The sequence below is a fragment of the Pteronotus mesoamericanus genome, unplaced genomic scaffold (genome assembly GCF_021234165.1).
Source record: "Pteronotus mesoamericanus isolate MK-2021 breed Mesoamerican mustached bat unplaced genomic scaffold, CSHL_Meso_final contig_78, whole genome shotgun sequence".
In the NCBI taxonomy this organism is placed as follows: Eukaryota; Metazoa; Chordata; class Mammalia; order Chiroptera; family Mormoopidae; genus Pteronotus; species Pteronotus mesoamericanus.
Window position 1 is genome coordinate 11,422,475 of NW_026555258.1, and position 15,695 is coordinate 11,438,169.

General features: G+C 36.6%; 1 protein-coding gene across 2 annotated transcripts in view; it reads left to right on the forward strand.

Moving 5' to 3' along the window:
• Positions 1–15,695, forward strand: part of C5 (complement C5) — an 80,399-nt gene that overhangs the window by 37,106 nt on the left and 27,598 nt on the right. For both annotated transcript variants that reach the window (XM_054584463.1, XM_054584464.1), the window contains exons 19-26: positions 1,149–1,222; positions 2,001–2,140; positions 3,219–3,446; positions 5,375–5,435; positions 9,715–9,804; positions 10,843–11,055; positions 11,525–11,600; positions 14,975–15,134. In XM_054584463.1, coding sequence (XP_054440438.1) covers positions 1,149–1,222; positions 2,001–2,140; positions 3,219–3,446; positions 5,375–5,435; positions 9,715–9,804; positions 10,843–11,055; positions 11,525–11,600; positions 14,975–15,134 — 1,042 coding nt within the window. The remainder of the gene's footprint in view (positions 1–1,148; positions 1,223–2,000; positions 2,141–3,218; positions 3,447–5,374; positions 5,436–9,714; positions 9,805–10,842; positions 11,056–11,524; positions 11,601–14,974; positions 15,135–15,695) is intronic.

Below are 15,695 nucleotides of genomic sequence, written 5' to 3' on the forward strand. Positions count from 1 at the left end.
TATCCTGTAACTATAAAACAAATGTTGATTAATAAGAAGAAAGTTTTTTTTCTCATTAAATTCCTTTATTCAACACATTTTTATAGAATGCCTACTTGGTACCAGGCACTGAGAACAGTGATAATAATGCCAAGTCCCTGACCACCACCATTCCTTGCAGGGCTCAAAGAACCAACTTTTCAAGGAACCATCAAGGCACTGAGTCCCAAGCTGGGCATCAGTTTTCCAGTGGGTCTCCTTGTCTCTACCTTTGTCACCTCTAATTCATCCTGCACAGTGTTGTCATTTCACCTGACATTGCCCCTTGGCTAGCACTTCTCTGCTAAGCCTCCCCCATCACTGTTCCCTACCCTACCAGTGATTGGATAAATTGCTTTTTCTGATTAATTCTGTTGCATGTATCACAGTATGATAATAGCCAATTTACCTGCCCATCTTCCACATTAAAGTGTAATTACCTCCAGAGCAAGCACTAAATTCAGATTACTGTTTTATATCTAGGACCTGGCATAGTCTGTCTGGCTTGTAGAAGCACTAAAATAAATGCGTTGAATAAACGCACACTGCCTCTGAATCTTTTAATGCTTTACTGGTACAGTTATTACAGTGCATTGCATATTATTTACTTAACTGTTTTTTCTACTACACTGTAAACTACTTGAAGGCAGGACTATATCTTCTAAGTGCTGTATACTCAGCACTATGCCTGACATAAAACTGGTAGACAGTAGCTGTTGAATAAAATAAATCCAAAAACTTAATCTTAATCAGAAATTTTTAGTTATGTCAACTTTGTTATGAGCACTATTAAGATGTTTTACTTTGCTTACCTATTTTAGAACATACTACCCAATGAACATAATTTTTCTTTGTTTTTTATGTTTCAAATTTACAATGTTTCAAAGGCATCCTTTGGAATTTGAATTCTCATCATACAAGTGAAAAATCTAAAAACATAAAACCAGTAAGAGAGTTACAGAATGTATGTTTCTTGCTTGATTTTCCTTAATACCTGATGTACTTATGTTTTGCTGTGATTTTTTTCCTTCTTCTAAAGTAGTGTGTAGGAAAAATTCTGCTAATGAATGTGGTCCAGTTGGGTTAATTAATGTTTCACTGTATTTGAACATTAACGTTTTAACTTTCAGAAAGCAGTTGCAGTTTGTGTTACCTGATTCTCTAACTACCTGGGAAATTCAAGGTGTTGGCATTTCAGATAGTGGTAAGCAAGTTTAAGTTATATATACATTTAAGGAGTGATTTGATTATCAAAATGTAGTTTGATAATTTGTCCTAATGGTTACATTTAAAAAATGCTGTATTTTTGCCATCATTTAAAAAATACGTAGTTATTTGGTTGTTGTCTGTTTATCAGTAGTTTACCCGGGACTTAAGTGGTGACATTTTAAAAAATATTCTTTTTAATATACTACAAAAAGACTTAGATATGCCCACATTTTTTACCATATCAATTTCCTCTTTTGCTCCTCTCTCAGCCATCATTTAATAAATGCTGATGTCAAACCCTTATTTTCCTTCATTTATCTCAGTGACTAGGAGCTTGAGTAGAGTTAGAAACAAATATATGAATGCTCTCCTGAGCTGATGCCTTTGTATGGAGAATTAGTGCAGATACTTTATAAATAACTTCAGGATTGGTTTTATTTGTTTGTTTCCTGTTTTTTTGTTTTTTATAAAATCTTGGTTTCCACAATCAAAATTTTATACCCATTAAATGGGATTTGGTGCTTTAGTTGAAAAACTCATACCTTAAACAGAATTCAATATTTGTTGGACAAATACAGTTTTCTGTTAATACCAATAACTAATGAAATAAAGATTAAGGAATACAAAATTCAAGGACATGGTATGATAATGATGAAAAAACATAATCTAATTTTTTTTCTTGAAGCAAAGCAAATGTAAGACATTTTAATACGAATAAAGTATTAGAGGAATTCCCTAATATGCTTCTACTTTGCTTTTACTTTGTGCTGAAGGTATATGTGTTTCTGATACTGTCAAGGCAAAGGTGTTCAAAGATGTCTTCCTGGAAATGAATATACCATATTCTGTTGTACGAGGTGAACAGATCCAATTGAAAGGAACTGTTTACAACTATAGGATGTCTGGGATAAGGGTAAGTATGTAGCTATGATATGTACAAATAAATGAAAAAAAAAGAATTCTCTTTCTGAGAATTCTATTAATGGAATTATCACAGATACAAAAAAAAAAAAAAACCAAAACTCAACTCAGCCCAACATTTATAAACCAATATGAACCAATAGGTTTCTTTAATTACGCTGCACCTACCCTGGTTGTTTATGTTTCTGAAGAGTGAGAAGGAACTTTTCATTTTCTAGAAATTCCTCAAAATTAGTTGAGGAACTAATATTGACACTCTTGAGAACAATGTTAGCACTCTTTTTTGTTTCCCTAATTAACTTATTCTGGTTATTATACATTTTTTTGGAGGGTATTGTTCTCAATTCTGTCAGTTCATTAGATTTTGGAGGGGAAATGAAAAATATTCACTATTTGAGCCAGAAGTCAGTAGCTACTGTTGTTATCCCCACTACAAATATGGGGAAATGGAGAGTGAAAGAAGTCTTACAACCTGCTCTCATCACATAGTAAGAGGCAGAACCAAGATTTGAACCTAGGTCTTTCTGGTGCCAGAGTCTGGTTGTAAAATTAGGTATAAGTGGGAAGATAAGATTAGAAAATTAACTTGGGGACATATTGGGCAGGGCCTAGAATGCCAAGAGATGGAGTTTTCAGTTTTTCATAAAACTGTTTGTTGAATACCAAATAGTGAGCTAAAAGATATGAAATGAGTAAGAAAGAGTGCCTGAGCCTGGGGTTCCCACTGTCTAAAATAAAAAGAGACAATGTAACAAGTGCTATCACAACAACATGAACAAAGAACTTCAGTAGATTCACCCCTGACTTAGTAGGTAACAATGTAAGGAAGAGAAGGTATTTCTGAGCAGTGCTAAACTTTCTAGGCACCCCTTCACATTGCTAAGGTACAGCAACTCATATGTCTGTTTTAGAAAATCTGAAATGAGCTTTCTTCTGTGCCTTAGAATCCAAGGGATTATTTAACACTGTAAAAGTATCAGGGGAGAGTTTGTGTCCAGATTAACACAGTCCGGGCATACTTTCCTTATCATAAAATATTTTGATGTAATTGTCCTTTGGTCATATTTCAGTTCTGTGTTACAATGTCTCCTGTGGAGGGAATCTGTTCCTCAGGAAGTCCAACCACTGACAGTCAGGGGAAAAAGACCTCCAGATGTCTGCGCCAGACAGTAGAGGGCTCCTCCAATCATTTGGTGACCTTCACCGTGCTTCCCCTGGAAACTGGCCTCCACAACATCAGCTTTTCACTGGACACTACACTAGGAAAAGAAATCTTAATAAAAACATTACGAGTAGTGGTAAGAAAAACATGTTTTGCCTGATTCTTTCAATACCACTTTTTTCATTCTGGAAGCAAGTTATCAGCAACCATATGCTTAGTAATTCAGAAAGGGACACAGAAAATGATCACGAACATGTAACAAAATGTTAACATTTGGGGAAATATGGGTGGAGGTTACCTCAGATCCTTTTTGTACTATTCTTGTAAATTTTTAACTCTGAAATTATATTTTTTAAAATTTAAATAACACTTACTTATTGTAGAAAATATAGAATACTGAAAAATAAAAAAAAAATAAAGCCACTGATAAAACCTACAGCCAGAAGATATCCAATTTTAACAATTTGGAATAGAATCTTCCAGGTCCCCCCCCCCAACACATTTAGAAAGTATGTTATTTAAATCTCTATGTGTGCCAGATATTATACTAGCCCCTAGAAATTTAAATAAGATATGCCCATGCATTTATACTGTAGAATTTATAGTCTAGAAAATTTTCCTTTTTATAAATGAGTAAATAAAGAGGCCACAAAAGGAAGAAAACTATCATGTTTTAAGTACTATTTACCCATACAGTCTGTTGAGTGCCTTAAGGTTCCTGCTCCGAGTCGCATGGCTAGTTAATGACAGAGCAGTGTCTTCCATGAATCCACAATTTGGGGTACAGGAAAGAAACTTTATTCAGTGCAAAACAGCTCATTGTAATATAGCACAGCTATAAAAACAGCATGGCTCTGAGGCAGCCCTAGGGCCAGCTGTTCCTGGGGTCAGGCCCTTCTCCAGCAGGAAAGCTCTGTCTGCTCCTTGATGGTTTGGTTTATCCTGCGCTGGTCTGCTCCTCTGTGATTCGGCCTCCTCCCTTTTGTGCCAGTCTGCTCTGTCCTGCATTGGTCTGTTCTGCTCCCAGGTCCCAGAGTCATCTCCAGTGCTTCAGCTCAGACATCAAAGCGCAACTTTCAATCTTCTGGAAAGGGAAAGTGTGCTCTCAGAGCTAGAGAGGAGCCGGCTTATATGGACAGAAGTCCTTGCCTCTGCTCCCTGATTGGCCTATTCTCATGCAAATGAGGACTCCAAATCTTCACAGTTTGATTACTCCAAAAGGCACTGTCCTGATTGGTCAGAATAGAGCCACTCTAGTTGGTTAGAGCTGTGCAGCTTCAATTGGATGGAGAAAGACTCAATCCTATTGGTTGAAATAAGAGTCCAGGAACTCCTTTATATGGGCTGACTCAGATGGCAGAAACACAGTGCTGCTGGGCAGAGGCAGGCAGTTCAGCATCGGCTTCTCCCTGGCGCAGTTTGTGTGAGAGGCCCCTGTGTGCAATGGCTGCTAGGGTCTTTCTTTTTTTTTTCTCTTCTTTTTTTAAATTTGAGCCCAGCTAGCCACCCGGAGCCCTTCTTAGTAGGTGTTGTCTTTCTCAGGGTTCACAGTTTTCATTCTTTGAGTTCTGATGTCAAACATAAAATTCACTTCATATATCAACATATTTTATGCAAGGCTTGTTCTATGCATCCTTGCACAGTGGTCCCATGCACAGGCCCTGGAGCCAGGCTCCCTGAGCTTGAATCTTGACTCCACCACTTCCTAGCAGTGTACCATTGGATAAGTCTCTTGATCTCTCTGTGTCAGCTTTCTCCTCTGTCAAATGGGAATAATAATAGCACCTATTTCATAGAGTATCTTTGTGGTTAAATAAGCTGATACATACAAAGCACTTAGGTCAATATTGCCTGGCTTATAATAACTTCTGTTTTGAGTGTTTGCTCTGATTACTATGCAAATTGCCAGGAAATCTTATTTTTGCATGTATGCATTTAAGTATTTAAACATACTTTGCCTTCTCTTCCCCAAAAAGGATTTTTTTAATTGGAAAGGGGTCTAAGAATTCATGTCATATATATATAATTATGTTCTTAACTGAATGTTTTCTGCCTTTATTTTAGCCAGAAGGTGTCAAAAAGGAAAATTATGCTGGTATTACTCTGGACCCAAGGGGTATTTTTGGTAGGCAAAATAATTTTGTATTTTATGTGTCATCTTTTGTTCTAGAAATTATGGTGTTATATAACTTGAAACACTATTTTTCAAAATGTTAATTGTCTAGAATCAGGAATGTCCACTTCTTAGTTCATTGCCATTCTTGATAGCATGTATTGTACTGTAATCTGGATGGGTTTAGAACAAAGAAAAATAATTCCATTAGTTTTAAATGCAAAGCATTGAAATACTAATAATTACATGACTTCCCTTCAATATTAATCGTTTTCTATCCAACACAATAGTAACTGTAGTATTTTCATTGTGCTATCAGTCCAAAGAACACCTAAGAAAAAGTCATTTACATACTTAACATTCATTATTTGAAAATACAATAATGTTGATTAATCACTTTACAAGCCATTCCTTGTTTCTGTTTCCCTTTTTTCCTTTAATTCAGATATTCTGAATCTTCTCAAAGTTAGAATTTTTGCAAACATTTGAGCATTTAAGGCCTAAATATATTCTCTACTTATGAAATTTATAATGTGCTCAGTTGACAGTTCTTTTCAAGAAAAAGAGACAAACTTCTGTAGTTCTTATTAAATGGTTAGTGTTTGCTTTGTTGTTGCATTGAATCGGGTTTTTTTTTTTCTTTCAGTGATATAACAATGAGGATTTTAAAAAAAGGTTTACGTCAGAGTGCCATTTCCTCTGGGAAAGCAAAGAATTAAGACCTTAACATTTTAAACTAGCTGAATATCGTAAATTGAGTAAGGACTTAAATAGAGTAACAAAAAGAAATTCATCCTACATTTGTGTATCCATACACTAGCATCTTTCTCTAATTTTATCTGCACACAGTCCTCCTCCCAGCTTGCCCACTGTCGGGGATCTGTGGGAAGATATATCACAAGTTCAAAGGGTTTTAGCCTCGCACGGTTACATCATGACTCCAACCTTTGTACCCTTTGGTTTTTCTTTTTACGCTTGTGCCTCCTATACTAACATTATTGCAAGCAGCTTTCCAAAACAGTCCTGTCTTACCTATCCTAGGTGTGAACATCAGAGCCACAAGACAGGAATGAATGATCTTTTATCTGGGAATAGATCTCCCCATCAAAAATCTTGGTTAAAAAAATTCCATGCCTCTTTCCAACCTTGTCATATGACTTTTTCCCCTTATCATTTTAGATAACTTAGGCATCTTTGTTACTTTCTAGAATGCTAAATAGGGTAAAGATGGCAATCAATTCTGTCCAGTTTATTTCAGAGCTTTTATTAAATACTTCCGATACTTAAATATTGGAATTGCTATACCAGAATAGGACTTTATAGAGTTCTTTTTTTTTCTTAATCCTCACGCAAGGATACGTTTATTGATTTTAGAGATAGAGGATTGGGGGAGGCAGAGAGGGGAAGAGTGAGAGAAAAATCAATGAGTTGCCTTCTGTACAGGCCCCAACCAGGGACTGAACCTGAAACCTAGGTTTATGCCCTGATGGAGAATCAAACCTACAACCTTTTGGTGTACTAGACGATGCTCCAACCAACCGAGCCACATAGCCAGATCTAGAGTTCAGTTTTTTTAAAGAGCCACAATGTATTTGGAAAAGTACATGGACAATAATATTAGAAGACATCTGAAAAATGTATCAGTGAGGGAGAATAAGGTATCAGAAGAAATTGTAAATTAATAGTAATTAACATTGTGGAGTATCAGCTTAAAAGAGACTAAACACAGACTCAATACTCAAGACTAGTCTTGGTTGTTAGTTTCTACTTTCTCTCTCTGATAAACTCTTTTCCCCTAACTTTTTTGTATCTCAGATGCAGAGCTTAGCTCCCTACCCCCACCCAACTTCCTGGCACACCATCATCATTGGTCTGGGCAGGCCCCTCTCATGTTTTATTTCCTCTTTTCATTCCTAACTGCCACTCCCATTTTCCTTCCTCCAAATGCACCCACTCAAATATGCTTTCTTGATATATGTATCTTTGAGTAGGGACTCAATGTTGGTTTCTATGTGCATGCCTTTTTAACATACAAAAGTTAATGTGCTATACTGTTCGTTTTCCTAAGTTTTTAAACATAATACTGTTTTAAAAAAATCACTATTTCTATATGTACATTTAATTCACTGCTTCTTACACAGTATTTCAAAGTATAATCCACCATTATTGGTGGATTCCCCACTACCATGAAGAAGGCTGCAGTGAACATCCTATGCATCTCCCTTTGAGAATCTGTGTGAACATTTATCTGGACTATGTTTCTACGAGTGGGACTGCTGGATCAAAGGGCATACATATATTGAATGTCATATGCTTCTGTCATATTTGTCTTCATACTGGCTTGCACTATTTACACTCCCACCAGCACTGCATGAGGGTTTTCGTATTTCCACACCCTCACCAATGCTTGGTATTCCTTGTCTCTCTAAAATGTGCTACTCTTAAGGGGTAGAAAGTGCTATTTCTTTATTGTTTTAATTTGGATCCTTCTGATTACCAGTGATTTTAAATATTTTTTCATATAGATGTTGGCCATTTGGGCTTTCCCATCTATAAATTGCCTAGTCCTATCTTTTATACTTTTTTTCTATTTTCTATTTGGGTTTTCTTGTCTATTTCTTATTGATTTTATTTCTGGTTTACTTTGTGCAATAATGAGCCATAGTGTGTTTTGAACAAGAATCCTTTATTCTGATATAGTCAAATTCATTATAATTTCATTGTATTATTTTATATTCGGTGGGTAATTTTTAAGAAATCTCTCCATGCTGTTTGCAAAGATATTTTATGTTATTGGTTTTACAGACTTAACTTTTAAATGTTTTAATTTCTCTGGCATCTACCTTTCTATGGGACATCTCGATGAGTTTTTACCACGATCTCTGACAAGAGAATAAAAGTGACTTCTTTTGGTTTTAGCTTTCTCTTCTGTACCTTTTCCATCTAGTAGCAGAGTTGATAGTGAAATTGAAATAGTCAAGTGCAGGTATTGATGGAAAAAAATGATGGAGGATCAAATTAAGATAATTTGAAACAACCTACTGTCATTAAGTACCATATATAGTGCATGAGCTATTTACCAGATTTTTGGGTTATATTATTTTTACCCTCACAAAACTCTTTTGAGGAAAATACTATTGCCTCTGTTTAACTGATGAGCAAATCAAGGCATAGAAAGATTAAGTGTCTTGCCCAGTGTCACATAGAGATTGTGCCCTTTCTGAACTCCATGCTCTTTTCAATCACACTGTAAACCTCTTAAATGTCCCCATTGAGTTTATTTTAATATTATATCCTCAGCACTTATCAAAGATTAATGAAGAAAGAAGTTATCTGAGGAATGTTCCTTCTGTCTGTTCTGCAAAACCACATAGCTTGTCCATTAAATTGCAAAATGTCACTATTTTTTTTTTAAGCATCTGCCATATGCTAGGGACTGAATTAAGTTCCAGGACTACAGCATTCAGCAAGGAATGGTTTCAACCCTTACAGAGCTTTCTTAGCAGGACAATGGGAGCTAGAGTCTCTCTGTGGTGACTACTATGGGCTATGCAGTAAAACTTCTGGAGTTCAGATCACAGATCTATCTGTAGTAGCTCTGCGACCTTGAGCAATTTGCTTTCTAAGCTCGGTTTCCTCATCTATAAAATAAAAATAATAATAGACCCAACATACAGAAATGCTGTGAGGATCCAATGTAACAATGCACTTAAGGGACTTAGCAGAGTCCTTGATGTTCTATGAGTAAAATGGTAAATATTATTATCATCTTTATGAAATAAACCAGTCATGATGATAGAAAAATGCTCTGGTACTGGTATGCTAAATCTCTGTTATTGTGCATAGAGAAAAAGTGTCTAAATAAGACTAAGAAGAGGAGGTGGAAAGAATTTCAGGCATATTTCCTAATGGAGCTAATCTTCCTATTTCCTTGACTAAGGAATTACATGTTAGATTTCAATCCTAAGAAAAATTTTTTCTTTGAACAAAATAGCAATCTCACTTTTACTGGTGAATAATATTTATATAACCTATTTATTTCCTATCTTGTAATGACCAGGAAGCTTACAGTCAAATTTAATGTTTTATTTAAAAAGATTACATAAGCCTAGGGTTTGATAAACATCCTTGATTATTTTTAACTTCCTTCCAAAATTTTAATATTGTTATTATAAAATTCTTTTATTTAAAAGAAATCCTTAGAGGTAACTATATTATAAATAATCTGCAAATACTCTTCCCTCAAGCACTCTGTGTAAATCTAAGTTTTGTTGGTTTTTTTGAATTTCAGGTGTCAGTAGCAGACAAAAGGAGTTCCCATATAGGGTACCATTAGATTTGGTCCCCAAAACAAAAGTCAAAAGGATTGTGAGTATAAAAGGTAAATTAACAAATGCCATTTTTATTTCTCATTTCACTTTGTACTTCAAACAGAAATCAAATATCCTCATGATTATTTTATTTCTCCTCTTTTCTACTCACTAGCATATCCAAATTTACCTCTGGGTGTACCCGGCTCCCATTCCCACCTTCAAATCCCAGACCACTTTTCCAACTATCTTCTTCCACTGGCCCCATTTAAATGGAGATTTATTCTCCATGCTGGAGGTTGGGGGCTGTCACTGGCCCAAAGATTTGTCTACTTCGGGGGTTCAGCTGCTTCTGGACTTAAGAACTTCCATGGCCTTAGGGCTAGTCCTGATCCAGAGAATGCTTTCTGAACTGTAAATGGCCCCCAAACAGCAGCACTGCTGTGCTAAACTACCAGCCCCAGAAGGGTTCTCTCCCCTTGAATGCATTTGCAAAAGTGGTATCTTTGGTGGTTTTTCCCTGCCTCTAGCCTTTATGATTCAATGACAGATACGTTATCAATATAATAGACAGTCCAGATTACACCTTATCACTGATAAAAACCTTAGAACCACTGAGTGTTGGTACTGCAAAGGGCTTTTTCAATCATGTGCAACTGTGTTGTTGCGTATATAAGAACATGGTTTGCTGAGGGTCGCGCAGTGAATTGTGGATAGGGCCCTCACAGCACTCACAGAGTGTTCACAGTTCAGGTTCTTTGCTTCGCTTTGTGGAAGCAACTAATTAATAAGATTTATAACATCTAACATTATCAAGTTGAATGGCAACTAATTTGCCGCATACTCTATGCAGTAATCTTCCTACTGTATTTTGCTGGCCTACCACCATGGAACAGCAGAAGTGTTAAGCCCTCTTTTAGTGTTTCTTTTAAATTTAGCTTCCTAACCAGATCCCTATTTTTAGCTCCCCAGTTCTGAGAAGTAATTCAACTGCTTAGATAAAAAGGAAAGAATAAGGATGCTTGCTCTTATCTCTGTTTAAAGTATACTGTTACTCAGAAATTCATAGAAATTGATTGTCTACTTTGAATTTTGTGTATGTGTTTCAGGACTGCTTATGGGTGAGATCATTTTTACAGCATTGAGTCGGGAAGGCATTGACATCCTTACCCACCTCCCCAAGGGGAACGCAGAAGCGGAGTTGATGAGCATTATCCCAGTATTCTATGTTTATCACTACCTGGAAGCAGGAAGTCATTGGAACATTTTTCTCTCTGATTCATTAACTGAAAAACAGTACCTGAAGAAAAAATTAAAAGAAGGTAAAAAAAAAAAATCCATTTCTTATATTGTACATAACATTTTTGTGTTTTTTAAACTAATAGTTTAATTAAACTATTATTTATGTTGTTATGAATTCTACAAAAGCTTAATTATAAAAGCATTTCAGCAAAAAACATCATAAAGCAGACTGCACTATATGTATAAATACTATCTGCTGTTGCACTTTGGCTTAACTTCCTAAAATGCCTGGATAAGAGTCAAGACACCTGCATTCCAAATCTACAGAGCACTTCCTTCCTTGTTGAATGAGCTCAGAATGTTTTACTTGATAATTCCCAATTTAAGTGATTTGTATACTTCATTTGAGAAGTTCATTGTTGTCCACACACAGAGCATATGCTTGCTGCCCAACACCAAGAGAAATTTACCACTCCCAGGGGCTAATAAAGCACTCTTTGAGCAGAAATGGAGGTCACTGAAGCACTGTCTTTTTCTGATGCCTCTTAGGGATGATAAACATCATGTCCTACCAAAATCCTGACTATTCTTATAGCATGTGGAAAGATGGACAAGCTAGTACTTGGTAAGTAGAAGGTTTGACTTGCATTTTATACATAGTGTTGATTAATTAACTGAAGAATAACAACCCTAATGGAAACTTTATTTGTCTAGTTGCTCAGGCCAGAAGTTTAGTCATCCTTCACTGCCTTCTTTCTCTTCTAAGCCACATCTGATCCAGCAAATACCTTGGCTGCACCTTCAAAATATACCCTGAATTTAACTGCTTCTCATCAACTCTACTGTACCATCCTGGCCCAAGCCATTCTCATCTCTCACCTGGATTATTGCACTAGCCTCCTTCAGGCTTTTTGGCTTCAGCTCTTGCCTCTCATCAGTTTATGCTGCATAGCATCTGGAATTACCTTGTTAAAACATAAGTTAGTTCATGCCATTGGAAGCCATTCAGGAGCTTCCCATCTCACCAGGGTAAAAAACAAAGGTCTTACTGTGATCTACAAGGCCCTCCATGGTCTGGCCCCACCTCACCTCTCTCTCTGCATTCCCCTCTACTCTCTTTTATTCCACTAAAACCCCAGTGACCTTCCTGTTGTTCAGCATTCTTTCAAATTCAGGGCCTTTGCACTGACTGTTCCTTCTGCCTGGAATGCTTCCCCCAGGTATCAGCATGGCTTTCTTCATCACCTCCCTTAAATCTTTTCTAAAAGTCACCTTTTCAGTGAGGCCTCTGCTAATCATTCTACTTAAATTGTACCCCACTCCCATCCCAACACTTTATTTCCTTCTCCCCAACTTTCCTTTTCTCCTTAGAATATATTATTAAAATTCTTTTTTAATCTTTTTAAAAATATTTATTTATTGATTTTAGAGAGAGAGAGGGAGGGAGGGAGGCAGAGAGAGCAAGCAAAAGAGAGAGCAAAACATCAATTTGTTGTTCCACTTCCTTATGCATTCATTGCTTGCTTCTTATATGTGCCCTGACCACAGATTGAACCCACAATCTTGGTACATCAGGATGATACTTTAGCCAATTTAGCTACCTGGCCAGGGCTAATCTTTCCTAATTGAATTTATTGGGATGACAATAAAATTATATAGGTTTCAAATGTACAGTTTTATAATATATCATCTGTATATTGTGTTGTGTGTTCCTTATCCAAAGTCAAGTCTCCTTCCGTCACCATTTATCCCCCCTTTACCTTCTTCTACCTCCCCTCACCCTCTTTCCCTCTGGTAGTCACTATAGTTGTCTGTGTCTATGAGTTTTTATTTTTTGCTTAATCCTTTCACCTATTTCACCCAGCCCCCTAATCCCTCTCTCCTCTGACTGTTAGTAATATTCTTACTTATCTCACTTATTGTCTGTCAGACAGCCACTACAATGCAATCTCTACATGGGCATTTCAAAGTATACCTAGCACCTGGTATATATCTGGCACATAGTAGGTACTCAGTAAGTACTTACTCAGTGAAGTATAGTAACTTCTATAATCCTGATGATTTTGAGGGAAAGATAGTCTGAATTAATTAAATCCATGTGGGAATCTAAAATACTGTCATGCTTTAACAAAGCATTTACTGAAAACACAGTATGCCATGGCTTTGTAGGTTCTACAATATGGAAAACGGTTTAAAGAGTTTACAGTCTAGAATAATTGACTTTTAGATTGTGCCCTTTAACTCTTGAGAGGCCTAAGGATTTCATCCTGGACCCTCTTATCTTCTGCAATGTCTCCTTTTACAATCTCACCTTTGCCTATGACTTTTGTAACTTCTATGCAGGTCATTCCCTAATAGATACCTCAAGGCCTAACCTCTTTCTTAAACTCCAGATCCACATTTCTGGGGTGTGGGAGCCAGAGGCCCTTCAAACACAATCTGTGCCAAATTCTTTCTTTTGTTTCTCTGCTCCCTTACTCAGTGCACAGCAATACTCTGTACTTTAACTCTGATTTGACTCCTCCCCTTCCTTTTCGCTCTACATCCAATCAGTCACGAAGTCTTACAGATTGTACCTTAGAAGTGGGTCTAACCTTGTGTGGATGGCACATTTTAAAAGACGTGTAGATGCCTACAGCATGCCAACCAGAAAGTAACTACCAGGACACAATGGGTGGGTATTGATCCAGACTGGAAACCTCCCCAGCAGGAGCTGGGAACTAAATGCCTGGAGAACAGAATCCCTACAGGAAGATAAAAATGGCCTTTCAGTTAACACCCAGAGCCTCTCAAGAGTTCCAGACAAGACTGAGCACATGGTGTTTCAGCCAGAACATAGAAGCATTTGTGTACTGTCCTAGACCTAATCCCACAAGTTCCTTGAGAGAAATATATACATAGAAAAAAACGACTTGTACCTGAATACTTTAAAAAAAAATTAGGGTTGACTTTAGCTCAAGCGGTTACTTCGTCGTGGCAGTTACTAAAAAAAATGGGCGGGGGGGGAGGAATAGGCAAAAAGTACAATGAATATATATCATTATTTTTAAAAAGGAAAATGAAAACAAAATTTTTAAGTGAGGGAGGAAGTCAAGTGTCTCAAAGGCATCTGAGGAGCTAAAGACCGGGCAGGTCCAGAGTGGCTGAGTGACTGAGGGGAGGACAGGAATGAAGGTGTAGAAGGCGTTGTGGAGGTTGTGTATTAGATCCTCTCTGATATTGTTTGACAGATATTAGTAAAGACTTAAATTGCTTTTTGACTGAGTAATTATGATAATTAAGGCTTCCTTGTGAGGTGGAGAGTCCTGAGTCAATGGCATAGCTCAAGGGGACGTGGAGAAACAGTCACATGGATGTTGGGAAAGGGCGTTCAGGCCTCAGATAGGGATTTAGATTAGATAGCTTATACAAATTTTACAATCTAGAATTTTGTGATTTTACTCTTCCACATGTGTTCAAGGGTCAGTGCCCTGAGTTAATACTATGTGTTTCACCACTGTTGTCTTTAACTTAGTAAATTTTTTTATCATCAGGCATCAGTTTTTAGTTTATGTGCAAGCTAACAATGTTGCAGTCACAGAAGATGTGTAGCTCATATTTGCTGACTGAATGTTTTTGGAGATCTTCCTAAAATCTTCCCTTCTTTTGTAAAATGGTGGCAACTTACTTCGAAATTGCATGTTTTAAAATGTTACTGTCTTTTAAAGAATAAACACTGGCCCTGGCTGCGTAGCTCTCAGTTAAAGCATGAACCTGATATGCCAAGATTGCGGTTTCAGTCCCCGGTCAGGGTGCAAACAAGAATCAACCAATGAATGCATAAACAAATAAGCAGAACAACAAATCAATGTTTCTCTCTCTCTTCCCCCCTTCTCTCTCTCTCAAAATCAATCAATAAGTTTAAAAAAATAAACACTGTATTAACTAAAACACACTGTAAATTGAAAACCAAAAGGGATTCAATGTCTGAATGTTTATTTATTTGATTTTGTCTTAAAGGTTAACAGCTTTTGTTTTAAGAGTTCTGGGACAATTACATAAATATTTACCTCAGGACCAAAATTCAATTTGTAATTCTTTACTGTGGCTGATTGAGAACTGTCAACTATCAAATGGACCTTTCAAGGAACTTTCCAATTATCAACCGATAAAATTACGGGTAAGGAAACCAAATGTACAGGTTAGCAATAGTTTTATTTACAAGTTTGAGTTTCATTCTTATTTTATTTTAGGAGGAAAAAGAGATGAAAAAAATACATGTAATCCTATAAGAAACTCCTCTTGTATACAGGCAAAGAATTTGGCCTTTTCACACTGCTTTTCAGACTACCTATTACAGGTCAGATAAGTGATATCTTAGACATCTCATATAACAGGCATTGTTGGTTTATAGGGAGGAAGTGCTAGAGATCTGTAAATGAGTAAAAGGCACTAATCTGTCCACGTACCCTTGGTATGAAGTCTGTATGAAGTTCAGAGCCTTCTTACAGGTTCAGGCTGCAAGGTATTGTTGTGACAGATGGGAGGGACTCTGTTTACGCTCTGTTGGAAAGAGAGATTCATAAGGAGTCAGATTATTACAAAGTACAACAAAGAGTTGTTTGAGATTTGAATCTATTCATATGCTTGATATACAAAGTAATTTCAATATTGTTCTAATATATTTTACTCCTTAGAATTTTTTTTTAAAGATTCAACAGTTTTGTGGTTGTTGTTTTGC